The sequence below is a fragment of the Penicillium paradoxum genome (genome assembly GCF_028828445.1).
Source record: "Penicillium paradoxum strain IBT 22861 chromosome Unknown utg000007l_segment0_segment0, whole genome shotgun sequence".
NCBI lineage: Eukaryota > Fungi > Ascomycota > Eurotiomycetes > Eurotiales > Aspergillaceae > Penicillium > Penicillium paradoxum.
In genome coordinates this window covers 3,303,008-3,316,616 of record NW_026643185.1, presented here as the reverse complement: position 1 = coordinate 3,316,616, position 13,609 = coordinate 3,303,008, and the positions used below count along the sequence as shown (strand labels likewise).

At 43.2% G+C, this 13,609-nt stretch overlaps 5 protein-coding genes across 5 annotated transcripts; 1 reads left to right on the top strand and 4 right to left on the bottom strand.

Moving 5' to 3' along the window:
- Positions 1-44: 44 nt before the first annotated feature.
- Positions 45-1,442, bottom strand: N7457_008758 (uncharacterized protein; the record flags this gene model as incomplete). Its single annotated transcript, XM_057179801.1, has 2 exons — positions 45-1,354; positions 1,421-1,442. 2 exons carry the CDS (start codon positions 1,440-1,442, stop codon positions 45-47), a joined length of 1,332 nt encoding a protein of 443 aa, XP_057028187.1.
- A 369-nt stretch (positions 1,443-1,811) lies between these two features.
- On the bottom strand, positions 1,812-2,141 carry N7457_008757 (uncharacterized protein; the record flags this gene model as incomplete). The annotated part of the gene is made up of 1 exon (XM_057179800.1): positions 1,812-2,141. One exon carries the CDS (start codon positions 2,139-2,141, stop codon positions 1,812-1,814), a length of 330 nt encoding a protein of 109 aa, XP_057028186.1.
- Positions 2,142-3,090: 949 nt separating this feature from the next.
- On the top strand, positions 3,091-4,375 carry N7457_008756 (Zn(II)2Cys6 transcription factor domain-containing protein; the record flags this gene model as incomplete). The annotated part of the gene is made up of 2 exons (XM_057179799.1): positions 3,091-3,171; positions 3,224-4,375. 2 exons carry the CDS (start codon positions 3,091-3,093, stop codon positions 4,373-4,375), a joined length of 1,233 nt encoding a protein of 410 aa, XP_057028185.1.
- Positions 4,376-4,659: 284 nt separating this feature from the next.
- On the bottom strand, positions 4,660-5,321 carry N7457_008755 (uncharacterized protein; the record flags this gene model as incomplete). Its single annotated transcript, XM_057179798.1, has 2 exons — positions 4,660-4,961; positions 5,048-5,321. 2 exons carry the CDS (start codon positions 5,319-5,321, stop codon positions 4,660-4,662), a joined length of 576 nt encoding a protein of 191 aa, XP_057028184.1.
- Positions 5,322-6,346: 1,025 nt separating this feature from the next.
- Positions 6,347-8,077, bottom strand: N7457_008754 (DUF3176 domain-containing protein; the record flags this gene model as incomplete). Its single annotated transcript, XM_057179797.1, has 3 exons — positions 6,347-7,512; positions 7,568-7,734; positions 7,794-8,077. 3 exons carry the CDS (start codon positions 8,075-8,077, stop codon positions 6,347-6,349), a joined length of 1,617 nt encoding a protein of 538 aa, XP_057028183.1.
- Between the last annotated feature and the right edge of the window lie 5,532 nt (positions 8,078-13,609).

Here is a 13,609-nt window from a genome sequence, read left to right as displayed (position 1 = left end):
TCAAAATTTGTACACGGACAGAAGAGGGAAAATGTGATTCCTCTTTACTGGAGAAGAGCAACCATCAACCGCTCGTAATCACCAGAGGTCTCACCGCGGACACGGTCAATCAAGCTCTGCCCGAAAATGTGCTGGTAAGCACGCTTGACCATCTCCTTGTGGTTGCGGTCCCAGTGGACTCGAACCGTGCGGATGACAAGGCGCTCGTCCTTGGTGCCCATGCCACTCATACAGTCCTCGAGGAGGATAGCATCGCGCATAGCAGGGTCCGTAGCGGAGCGGAGCATCAAAAGCAGCGCATCTTCCATGTGACCCGAGAATTCCTCCTTGATATGCTTCTCAAGAGGGACATGGTAACGTGCCTGGAAGGCCTGGCTGATTGCGCGGAGCTCCGCATTGGAGGCCTTGGCGATGATTGCGCACACTTCAGTGACGTTCTTCTCGCCTTGTAGGTGGCGAACATCCGTCTCAATGGTCTGCGGGTTGACAGGGGTAGACTCTTCATGGCGCGCGGCACGAATAACGGTGGCGAAGAGTTGAGATGTCTTGAAAGAGAGGTCGCCTTCGACATCACTAGAAAGCGAACGCTTGTATTTCATCTCATAGGCTGTCCGGATGGCATTCATATCGGCATTGGACCGACCGAGCAGGATATCGTTAAGCAACCACTCCTTTGTACCAGCGCCGTCGATTGCGTCATGGGCGCACTCGACATCATGCAAAAGCGGCCCGTCCAAGACGGCAAGGAGGCCATCGCGGAAATACCCGCCAGTCTCGGACTTGACATCCTTGTACAAATCGCGACCGAGGTGCTTGGAGTATGTATCACGGACTGCGGCCATCTGGAGGGGATCGAGTGGTGCGAGAACTGCAATCAGCGCCTTTTCATCGGTGCCGAAGCCCTTCATCGCTTTGCGAAGTGCATCTGCCTGGGGCCGGAAGTCACCTGGTGCCAGTTGGCCTGGGACGTAACCGGGAGATGGCATTGCTGGAGGGCCTTGGGGAGGCAAGGCGCCGGATGGTGGAGCACCATATCCAACGGGAGGTTGGTTCGGAGGAGGGGCATAGCCATGCTGCTGCTGGCCGTATGGAGGCTGTGCCGGCGGAGCGTGATATCCGTGAGGTTGCGGGGGTGGTGCACCATAATGACCACCCTGCGGAGGAGGGGTACCGTAGTGGCCTTGTTGGGGAGGATAATGCCCTTGTTGAGGTGGTGGGTAATGGCCCTGCTGAGGAGGGTATTGGCCTTGTGGAGGGGCACCGTAAGGCTGGGGTGGGTAAGGGGGCTGCTGGTAGCCCTGGGGAGGAGGGGCCTGCTGTCCGTATTGCGGTGCGTATCCCCCGTATGGAGGCTCTGTTAACCATGTTAGCTAATGCAGCTAAGCCCGGGAGATGTGTCATGGCATAACATGCGACTTACGGGACGGATGTTGATAGGACATGGTGTATGCAACGAGAATGCGACACGTTTACGGAAGTGTTCGAGAACTTCCGGGGGCGAGGGGTGTTTATATGTATCGGTTGCTCGGCTCGAGTGTGGCGCAGTAGAGTGGGGGCGCTCACAGCCCTGTGGTTTTGGAGAACTGACGCCCATTTTTTTCATTTCCTTTGTCTTCCAGGCTCCAGCATTACTTGTTTATAATTCAAGATGACTATCTCCGTATTACTTGCGCGGGGCTTTGCTCCACAGCTGTATACGAAGTATAATATCTCAAGGTTTTCTCGTATTTACCCTAAGAGGTACAAAACGGACCTTGTGAACTTCCAGCTTCATCATCCAGTGTATTACCAAAATCCCTGTCATCTCTCGATCAAAGCTTGAACCATTTCCCTGCTCCGCCAACGATGGACCCTTTCTTTACCTCGCCATCGCTGAAGGGCATATCAAAGCCGCCCGTGATCGCCACGCCATTCTTCAATCTGAGTTGAATCTGGTCCTTTTCTATAGGCAACTCCTCAAAGTTTTCAGATTGTTTCTGAAGCTGATCTGCCGAGTCATAGGTAACATCGGCATTAGGGATAGAGAAAGACTGCCCGAAGCTGGTCAGATTGCCCACGAAAATATACTGAGCTCCTTCAACTTCGAATTGACCGAGGACACGTCCTTTATCGCTCGTGAGGGTTCCAGCTCCTTGGGGCATCTGTTTCGTGAGACTGTTAGTCGTGTTGCAAGTAAGCTCCTAGCTTCTGAAATTCTCATAGAGACGGGGGTTTTCAGAGACAGGAGGCATTCTGGGAACTCACTGTGCGAGGTATCTTCCAGATATTCACGGGTATCAAGATTGGAATTGTGAATGTATCTGCTCTTTCATCTATTTAAAAGAAATGGATCAAGAAGAGCGGTCAGCTCAGGGAGGGTTCATGGCGGGATACTGCGCAGTCACCAGTGCGTCCGATGTCATACATGCAGCTTGAGTGGAGAGCTGTGCTTGGCCTCGAGATTGTGGACGGTGATTTATCCATAGATCGCTTACCAAGGCACTTATAACAAGGAACGGGACACAGGTGCATGGTGCGAAGCATTATGCTGTATGTACCCAACATGCACGGCTACGTAATGGAATAGTTCCCATAGCCGTACTTGCAACAAATTGCTAAGAACCAGAGACTTGCTATCAACAACCTTGCATTTTCAGAATTTACGATTCATCATGTGTATGTTCTTTATTATCTTCATATAAGGAGTCTGTTTGGAGTGAATTGCTCTTCATTCTTGCCATGGAATTAGTGACCCGATAGTTACCTGCATCCTATACTGATTTTCCACCCAATATTGTAGTTTGAAGTTGACAGATGGTCTTCATGCGGGAGAAACTAGAGGAATTGAAGAAATACGGTTATTGATAGCTGTTTCTCTATATTCCTGTCTCACAGGGCTACATGTAAGGACTGAATCTCGCCTTCAACACCCCGCCATGGGAGTGATAGCGCTAACCGGATCTGGCTAGCGCAACCCCCTTGGCCTGGACCACTGCGCCTCCGCAAAATCTCCAGAATAGGTTCCTGGACTCCTTCTCAGTGGTTCGTTTCATGTCAAAGCCTCTTGGGGTCCACTATAAGCTCATGGTCTCCTGATTTCGAGTCGTTGACATGGCCACATTTACACCGGGCCGACGCTCACACCGAAAGTCGCGGACCGGATGCTTACAATGCAAAAAACGAAAGGTCAAAGTAAGAGCCACATAATTCTTGCTGACGAACCGGACTCAAATATCGATTACAGTGCGACGAAAGCCAGCCATGTTGCCGTAATTGTGAGAAACATGGTGTTGTTTGTTCCTTCACTAGCCTTTCAACCGTGTTGTCCACCAAAAAAGCGGATTCTGCAGAGTCGCCAGTCTCCCTATCTGGGCCAGAAAGCATAGCATCAGGCAGAGCTCCTGCTGCACCAGTTATCCCACAGCTCTTACCAAGCCTATCTTCCCTGGGGCCTTTTCCCTCGACACTAGCTGTGTTTGACCTGGAACTGTTGCACCATTGGACCACGTCAACATGTTATACGCTATCGCGGAGTCCAGCGGTACAGGCCGTTTGGCGTGATGAAGCACCTCGAATTGGGTTCGCTACGCCCCCAGTATTGCACAACTTGCTAGCCGTTGCAGCGCTACATCTAGCCCGCTCAGATGAATCCCGGCGTGCAAGTTGCCTAGCCCACGCGAAGATGCACCATAGCACTGCTGTGAGAGAAATTATTCCACTCGTCTCACCTCTGGCACAAGAGAATGGTGCTGCACTGTTTATTTTCTCCAGTTTAACTTGCATGTTCTCCTGTGCCAAGCCATCAGAAGAAGGGGACTTCCTAGTCCTCTTTGAGCGTGGTGCTTTATCGGAATGGGTTCGACTTTTCCGAGGGAATACCACTGTCATGCATACCGGAGGTGAAATTCTTCGTACTGGGAGGCTGGCGCCAATCTTCACAAACGGAAATCACATTGCCGCTGCTCACCACTCACCACAGGCCCTTGAGCAGGGCAGGCCGCATGTTTGGGAGTTAGAGCAAATGATGTGGAGGGAGTGTGCAACTGATCCGTCACTTCGAGCCATTTATCAAGAGGCGATCAATGAAATAGCTCGTACCTTGGGCGTAGCGATAAACTCTGGCATCATGCGGAGACTTGAAAGCGCAGATGTTTTCCTCTGGCTTCTTAATGTCTCCGATGATTATTTGAATCTCCTGCGCCAGGAAACTCCCATTGCGCTTATTATATTCGCTTATTGGTGTATATGCATTCGTCAGATTGAGTGGACGTGGTGGGTGGACGGTATAAGCTCACGGCTTATGACGCAAGTTTCATCTGTCTTGGATGCGAAATATCGAGATTGGCTTACGTGGCCCCGTGATATTGTCAATGGATGTGTCGAATTGTCAAATTAAGTCACAGTTATAATTGTACAAACTGTCCATATCGCTGTAAAGGTCGAAGGGAATAGCAAGAGACGTAGAATGAAACAATACAGAAACAATGCACGGCAATGATATTATTATTGCTAACAAAACTCGCGATGTCAGGCCCGGGGATGCACTTCAGTATTAAAGAAGGGCAAGCTTTACCCAGGTCGCACCTCCCTTGGAATGTCTCATTCTGTCCACTCTGTCATTCCCCTGTCGCTAATCCATTTCCAAGATGCCTTGCAAGGGGAATCCACTGGTAGTTGCCATCAAATGCGAGGGCGTTTCCTCTGAGGACCATCCTCACAACACCCAAGCTGGAAGATCCCCTGCTTTTCCTCATGCATGGGCTCTCCATGAAATGTGGCCATAATACGCATGAGCCCCTCGCCAGAATCGAGCTCCCCGTCGTCTTCAAGATATGGGGTAATTGACTGCCAGGCCTGGAAGACTTCAAGTAAGACGATTTGGGTTCTGCTGGGGCAAAGCCTTTCCAAATTTTCTTGGTATGCCCGTAAGCCTCCCACAAACCAGTATAAATCTGGGGCAGCGGCAGATTCCTGTAGGGAATCTTTGCTTGATTAGAAAGAGGCTTTAACAGAAGATGGAGCCTTCCTATGAGGTTTGAGATATTGGATGATACGATAGCGACCTTACCAATAAGTTGCAGGAATGGGGTAATGATCACGATGTCGGGATCATTAGAGAAATCCACCGTGGGTGCGATCCTCACTCGAGGAATTTGGCCCGTTCCTGTCTCGTCATTGGGCCTGGTGCTCGAAGTCATAGCTCGATTCGCTTCTGCATATCCCTGAAGATTTCCATTTGCCTCGGAAATGATTCGGCGTTGGCTTGTGTGGCTCAACTGTCTTAGGCCATCGACCCATATGTCCTGCGACTCTTCGATTCTGGCGTCGGTGTCGCTAGCCATGTGGGAATGCCGTGCTGATGGTGGTGGAAGATGGAAGATAGGGAGAAGTCAGATGGAGAGGATGGTTGTAAAGTAGAGGTGTGATGGACGACAGATTTGTAGCGATAATAGGAAGCGTGTCGTAACTTTGTTCCTAAGAATGGTATTCCTTTCTCACTTTTCTCACTATTTTCAGTTTTCTTGTTCATGAATTATCGCTTCCTATTCTCTCAATTTATCCTTAAGTATAACAATATGTCCTCTCGCCGCTTTCTCACTTTGATATCAGCCTTCACAATGTTTATCATCAATAGCTGGCTAGCTAGCTCCATCAACCAATAACCGGAAGAGACTTCACCTAGCAAACTGTGATAAATACAGCTCATGAGCTAGAACATCAGCATCTTCAAAGCAAAGTGAGATGCTAAGAGCTAGGGGGGTCAAACCTATCATAGCCAGGGCTCGTATCAAATTTCACTAATTCTACTCAGGCGGCCTTTTTCGAATTTCAGATCTCAAACCAACCAGTGTTGAAAGGCTCATAGATGGCGCTGAAAAGCCATTCCTCAAACCCAACGATATGCCCGACGCTGAAATTCCTATTATCATCGACTTCCTTCGAGGTATGCTTACAACTAACCCGACACGTCGAAAATCGGCTGCAGAACTGCTGCGGCGTGAATGGCTTAAAGTGCGACTACTTCCGAATGCCAGTTGGAGTGAAAAGAGGTAGTGTCGTTTCAATAGCACTTTCCATAGGGAACCAAAGTATACATCTGGAAGGACCGTACAATAAGGAGTATCTGAAACTGTTTATAGGGAGGCTCTCGTAAAGCTTTGGCGCAGTATGTAAGGGGGGTCGTCTTCTCTGGGTGGAGGACTATGAGAAGGGTGTTAGTCCAATATGTGCAATCACTTGCGCGCGCTAAGGGAAATAGCCTCGCCATATGAAATAAACAAGGGGTGTGCGCTGATTATACAGGCGTACTTCTGATGATCCTGTGCCAACAAAGTTACATGCATATTCATTATAGTCAACTATGAGTCTACCCAGACAGTACCATTTTGCCTTCGTTTTCGAAAAGCTTCACCCTCTCGGTCTCCCGGACGACTGGGGTACCCAGTAGCTTTTCATTTTGAACACCCCCATACAGCGACAAAATAGGCATAAGATCGTTCTTCCAAGCTGGAACCATATCCCTTCGAGTCTTCCACATGGTACCCAATAGTGTAATCAGCCCTAATAACCACACCAACGCCGGAAGGGCGATCCACTGCCAATGAATGGAAACAAATGTTGCATTCACCATTGCTTGGCCGCGAGTGGTAGCGAGATCAGAAGATGATGCCGTATCCCGAATGGCCTTGGACATCGCTTTCGCCACATTATCCATAATACAAGGCAGCTTCTCCACAGTCCGAACTGAGCAGTTGGTGACATTCGAAAGGGTAATAACCTCCAAAACGTCCTTGCCTGTGGTAGAAAATCTGAAACCGATGGAATCAAGTTCTGCCTTGCCCGAAAAGAAATCACGAAAGAAGACTGAAAGCGAATCCAGTTGCCTCTTCCCTATTTTGTAATTCTTTCCCGGCTCAATGCCCATTTCCGGTCCCCAGGGGGGTTGCAAGGTGTAATTCCGAGTCTCAATAACGTTGTCTGGGAAAGATCCATTGGTCCAGGTGGCTAAGGTTTCTTCGTGATAGACACCTTCAACTACTTTTGCGCGAAAGCTGTGCACGATAGGGATAATGGTGCACTCTACCGCTTGCCATACTGTGTGGTTGAACTTAGCACCGTACATGCCCGAGGCTGGTAGCTCATCTGGGCCGATAATTTGGACAACGGGAATTCCGATATTGTTTTCGTAGACAAAAGGGGTCAACCATGTCCCTAGGACGACAGGGGTACCCCGGAGCGAGTCGGTCGTGACGTCTGCGGAGACATTACTCCATTTATCTTTTTGGAGATAGACAGAGAGCCTTTCTTCAGTTATACTAGGCACGTATTTCACTGTGGAATTTTGGGTTTTCATTTGAAGTCGGTCTGTTATGTTCGTGCAAGTCGCTCTCATTTCCAGGGTAGTAATTGGATCCCAAGTACAGTTTCCAGAGCTGCAAGTGTATCGTGGAATAGACCATGGATCTGACGAGTCGGTGCTGTACAGAGAGTTGTAGATGTTAGCTTTCATTGCTGGGTCGACATAGTATGTTCCTACACGCTACTGTTAGCGAGGATTACATGAAATTCATTTAGTTCCGCCTCTCACCACGAGACAACGGAGGGCCCAAAACATTGTATACAGAGTTACTCGACAGTATCGCAGTGCCTGAAGGGTCGACAATAAGTCCAGAGTAATAGTTGATTAAACTCTGCACGAAAGGGTCAAACGCAATCGCGAGGATAACTGCTAGGCTGCCTAGGCTTGCGAAGTGTCTACCCAATTTAATCAGCAATTGTTCACAGAAAGGCCCGCAGTCCACGGATTTCCATACTTCGCTCGAAGTCTCCAGACTAAGCCTGCACAACCATATATCCCTCGACTAGCTCCATCGAAGGTGCCTAGATCACCCAACGGGCGGCTCTTACGTGTGAACCACACCCATTTTAGTTGGCCTATTCCCTCGCTGACAGTGAACAAAACACAACCTTTGGCGATAGTGCTTAACCAAGAGATTATCGTGTTCAGCGACACGAATCTCCAGGTCGGCTGCGGTTGATGATTATATTGCGCCAAGATCACCACGATGGCAACCAGAAGCGCCGAGGATAGTCCCATGGCGAGTACTTCCCAGATGAATAGATCTGAGATCAGTTTCCATATCGATGGCTGTGTTTTACTCGTTTTTTCTCGATCTGTCGTGTCGGATACCAGAGGTTCGTTTGCTGGTTCGGCATGAGGCTCAACGGGTAGGATCCTGGGGGACTGGGACGGCGTGGGCGCCTCTTGGCTCGTGGCTTGAGCAGCGTTTTGATCTGAATGCACCCGGGACACTGGTGATTCCTCGGAATCTTCTGTTGCTCTTGTTGCTCTTTGGTTCGGATTCATTGTAAAGCATCACTTTCGACAGATTTCAATGCCGGCGGCTAGAAGGGAGAGACAAATAAGGGCAGAGGAGCCGCGACCAATCGCCCATGGCTCGCTAACAAGTTGTCTTGGCATGCACCTCAATGAGGTTAGAAGCGTTGGGGGCCGGGTGGAATTACAATCCTTCTATGCCGGGGACATCGTCGGATTTTAGGCCGGGGAAGTTGTCTGGTATGGAAGTATTGAGCAGACTGCAGACTTTGCTGGAATCCATCGAGTATTTGACGTGAAGACATGCGGCAAAAAGAGCCATAGAGCTTATATTGGACCCCTCAAGTGCCAAGATGGCCCCTGTCATCGCAACTTGCTGATTGGCCTTTGAAAAGCATTTGATAGCGCACCAGACTTCCGAAGATTTGGGTTCACGGACGTTGCTATGAAGGGGCAACGTAATAGCAAGCAATGGTTATATTGTGAAGAGGAGAGAAGGAGGCAAAGCAGAGTGTGGCAATCCCCGTGAAGACAAAGACCACACAGCAGAATGGAAGGATCGCGATGGACGATTTTAGCAGTGTTTCGAGGTGGACCACTTGGGGAAACAGAGGAAGATACTAAAAAAGAACGTAAAGTACAAATCCATGAATGAAGCTTCCAAGCAGAGACATTCGTGCCATTGTCGACCTGGAGATACAGTGAGGGAAGAAGGCGTCAATTAGATAACCCTCGTAAAGCGCCGATCCCTCTCTATCAGTTGTGGTTGATAGACAGGACCAGACTCTACGCTACGAAGAGAGAGAGAGACTGGAAATCCTGTATTCGTCTGCGGAAGAGAAGAAGGGAAGGAAACTATCTAGAAGAAGGAGCTTCTTATAGCACGGCGAGGAAGGAGGAGTCACCTGACTCCAAACACCCCCCATGAGCCATGCGAAGAAGCCAAAAAACCCCCTATAAGCTAAGAAACCCCCTATAAACTCTTAGGATCAAAACCAGTCTTTTTCTTTTTAAACGTAGTAATGAAGAACCTCCTAGGTTAGCTTATGCAAATAGCTTTTTCCTATTAGCTAAGCCTAGCTGACTGATCCAGCGTTAAAATATAACCTTTGTAAGAGGCTTCGTTATACTATCTATAGCTATCTTTACTATAGGAATCTTCTTAAAATTAATTCTTCCCGTATTAACTTCCTTACAGAGCTTATAATATCTTACCCCGATATACTTAGTATTAGTATAGAATTCCGGGTTACTAGCTAGTGTAATTATACTATTGTTATCTACGTATATAGGAATAGGCTTTTTAATAAGACCCTTAATACCTAGTTCCGTTAAAAGCTATAATAGCTAGATTACTTCTTAAACCGTAAGAGCTTCTACGATATACTTACTTTTAGTATTAGAAAGGGTAACGTAGGCTTACTTTTTCGAGGTCTATAAGATTAGTCCCCTAGCGAGCTTAAAAATAAAACCCGAGGTAGATAGTCCCTTTTTAGAATATAGGCTAGCTTAGTTAGTATTATAAAAACCTAGTAGTTTTATAGAACTAAGATTAATATTAAGATTAGGACTAAAATTAGGATTAGTAGAACGTAAAGTATATATAATAACTATATCCTTAGTACCTATAAGATAGCGGAAAATTCTCTTAAGAGTAGTCTTATACTATCTACCTAGATTTTTTATATAACGAGCTAGCTTTATAGTTATAAAGGCGATATTAGGACGTATTAAAATTATTAACTAGACTAACGTACCGATCCTTATCTAATAGAACCGTATTTTAATTATAGTCGTAATACCCTTATTTTTAGTACGAGGAATAAGAATTTCTTTCTTATAAAAGGGAGTTAGAATAAGATTATAGTCTATTATACTGAAGCGTATAAGGTTCTTTTTAATATAATATTTCTAAGAGAGAGAGATAGAGCTATTAGGATTATATATAATATTAATTCCTAGATATCTATTTATAGGACCTTTATCTAAAATATTAAAACGTATAGAAATATCCTTTTTAAATTAGCTAATTAGATCCTCGGAAGGGCTTAAAATTAAGAGATTATCTATATAGATTAGTATAAATAAGCGATCTTTTATAAAAACGGAGTGATTAGCCTAAAGTTTCTAAAAACCTATAGCTATTAAGGTATTTCGTAGTAAAATATACTATTCTTAAGAGCTCTACTTTAGTCTATATAGCGTTTTTATTAGTAAACCGTACTTTCCCGGATACTTATCTTATATAATTTCGGGAAGTTCTATTTTAATAGGTTCTCTAATTTCTATATTAAAGAAGGTAGTAATAATATCGAGATAGTATATCGGCTAGCCTTTTAATATAGTAATAGTAATAAAGACTTTAAAAGATATTAGCTTCGTAATAATAGCGTAAACCTTATAAAAATCTTAACCCTTAACTTATCGAAAACTACGTACTACTAGGCGAGCCTTATAGCGACTATTATATTTAATAGTCTATACCTAGCGAAGAGTAAGAGGTTTACGACGCTTTTTCGATCTTTTAATAACTCTCTAGGTACCGTTAATAATATACTAAGAGATCTCCTAGTATATAGTAACTAACTATTTATCTTTATCCTTATAATTTATAGCTTACTCCTATATTTTAGGTATATATCTAGATTCGGAGGGAGACTTATTAGACTATTATTTTTTAGATATAGCGTATACGTAAAGAGTTTCTAGGATATCTATATTCTTAGTAAGAAGCGTAGTAATACCTATATCGTAAAGAGTATAAGAATCTAGGCTTTCTAGATAAGCGCGAGAAGGCTTCCTAATCCTAGTTAAACGGTATAATTAAGATTAATTAGTCTAATCCGATTATTATATATCTAATTCTCTAGGCTACCGGGAAGCTACCTAAGGTTCTATAAGAACCCTTAGTTTATCTACGTTAAAATAAATACTATATTCCTCCTTACTTTATACCTCTATACTATTTCTAAAACTACCCTCTATTTTAATAGGTTTAAGAATTGATCGAGTTAGAGGATCTTTAGACGGAAAAAAGCTTTTATCTATAACTTCTTCTATAGTTAGCGAGAGAGGAGAGGAGGGTTAGTGAAAGGACGAGAACTAATAAGATACCGGACGAGGTAATATAGAGCCTATTAGTATAGGAATAGGATAAGCTAGATCTAAAGGCACGCCTTTAGTATAGAATTAAGGAGAACTAGTATTAGTACGATTAGATATAGACTTATATCTATATACTAACTATAAAAAATTAATAGGAATAAACCTTTTAGATAACGGGTTATTATAAGATCCCTTATATTAATTACTACGATACTATTAAGTAAGATCTAGCTTATAAGCCGGAGTAGGTAAAATAGTCGGAGATAGAGACTTATTAAAAATAACGTTACGAGATCTATCTAACTTCTTAGTGCGTATATTATATAAAACGTAATATCCTCCCTTATTATAGCTTACTAGTCTTACTTCCTCTATATAAGGATCGAGCTTAGTATTACGTTTTTCTTTCGGAATTAGAAACTAGTATTAGTAGCCTAAGGCTTATAGGTTTAAAAGATTAGGCTTTCTACTAAAAAAGGCTTCGTAAGGAGTTATCTAAACCCTACTATAAAATAGACGGTTTATCGTATAGTTAATACCTTTTAGTAGTAGACCCTATAGGTATTTAGGTAGCTAATATTCCGCTATAATTATAATAAGAGGTTTAATAAGATAGCGATTCTTAATTTTAGCTATACTATTTAGCTACTTAGTATAAGGAGGAGTCGGATCCTAAATAACCCCCCGGTTTACTAGGTATTCGGCGAGTAGTTTATACTTAGCCGTATTATCACTATAAACTCTCTTAACTATATAGTTAAGTTAAGTCCGTAGGTAGGTCTCGATCTATATATAGTATTCTATAATCTCTAAACGAGACTTAAGTAAGAAAGTCTATATAAAGCGGGACGTATTATCTATAAAAGTTATAAAATAGCGCTCTCCTCTATATAAAGTAATAGAAATTAGACCCTAAATATTAATATAGAGTATATCTCCGGGTTTAGTACGAATAGCCCTTTCTTTCCTAAAGGGGAGGGTATATCCTTTTCCTTTAATATACGGTATATAAGGGTAAATCACTCCTATATCTAGAATTAGGCGTATATCCTTAGCCGAGGTTTCTATCTTTCTTACCTTAGCCTCGCCGGTATAATAGGCGCGGCGATAAGCTAAGTCGATAGTAATAGGTTTCGTATAACGAGAAATAGAAGCTATAGATATAGATACTAGAATAGTATATTAAATTAGATTTACTTCTAGTATAGTATTAAGCCTTTCTATACTAAGATAATTTAGCTAATAATACTCGCCTTTAATACTAGTATACGTAATCTTAATTCTTTAGCTTAGTAGTTTTATAACCCCTTTTTTAAATAGAGTAGTAATACTATTTTTATCGAGATCCGAGATAGAAATTAAGCTAGACTTTAGAGCTAGAGTAAGCTACACTTTTTTAAGACGAAGAGTGCCTAGACGCTTATTTATACTTATAGAACTTAATTATATAATTATATTACTATAGCCTTTAGTGTAAAAAATATTACTAATCGTAGTTCGTATAGGAAGTATATATTCGCGAAAGCTATTAAATATAGACCGATAAGGTATTATATAAGTAGAAGTGCTAGAATTAAGTATCTAACGAGTAGGATTATTTCTATTAGAAGCGTATTAACCTTCCTAAGAAATAGTTAAACTAATAGTATTAGAAAAAAGGTTATTATACTTAAAAATAGGATTACTAGATAGTATAGAAGGTCTAAGTAGTACTAAAAGTCTAGGTTATATAAATATAGCATTTACCTAAGGTCTCTACTACTATTAAGGAGGAATTATAACTATCTAACCCTAACTATTAACTATACTAATTATCTAACTAGATATAGGTATAGGAACTTATTAAGTTTACTATAATTACGTAGGTTATTATATTTATTATAACCTAACGTACAGAGTACGAATACGGTACGTATATCTTATAGTATATATCGGGTATTTAGGTTAGTAACCTGATATAACGACCAGTTAGTCATTATAGTAGCTCTTTTAGTAAACGCTCTATCTTACCATTACTTCCTACGTTTTATAGTAGTGTCAGGCCCACTTACCTTAACAATATTTATATAGTATTTAACGAGGTAGGTCTTAAAGGATATCTCCTAGTAAAATAATCACCTATAGTATTATAATATTTATAATAAATAATATTCTCACGCTTATATTATTATTAATCTTACTATTTTC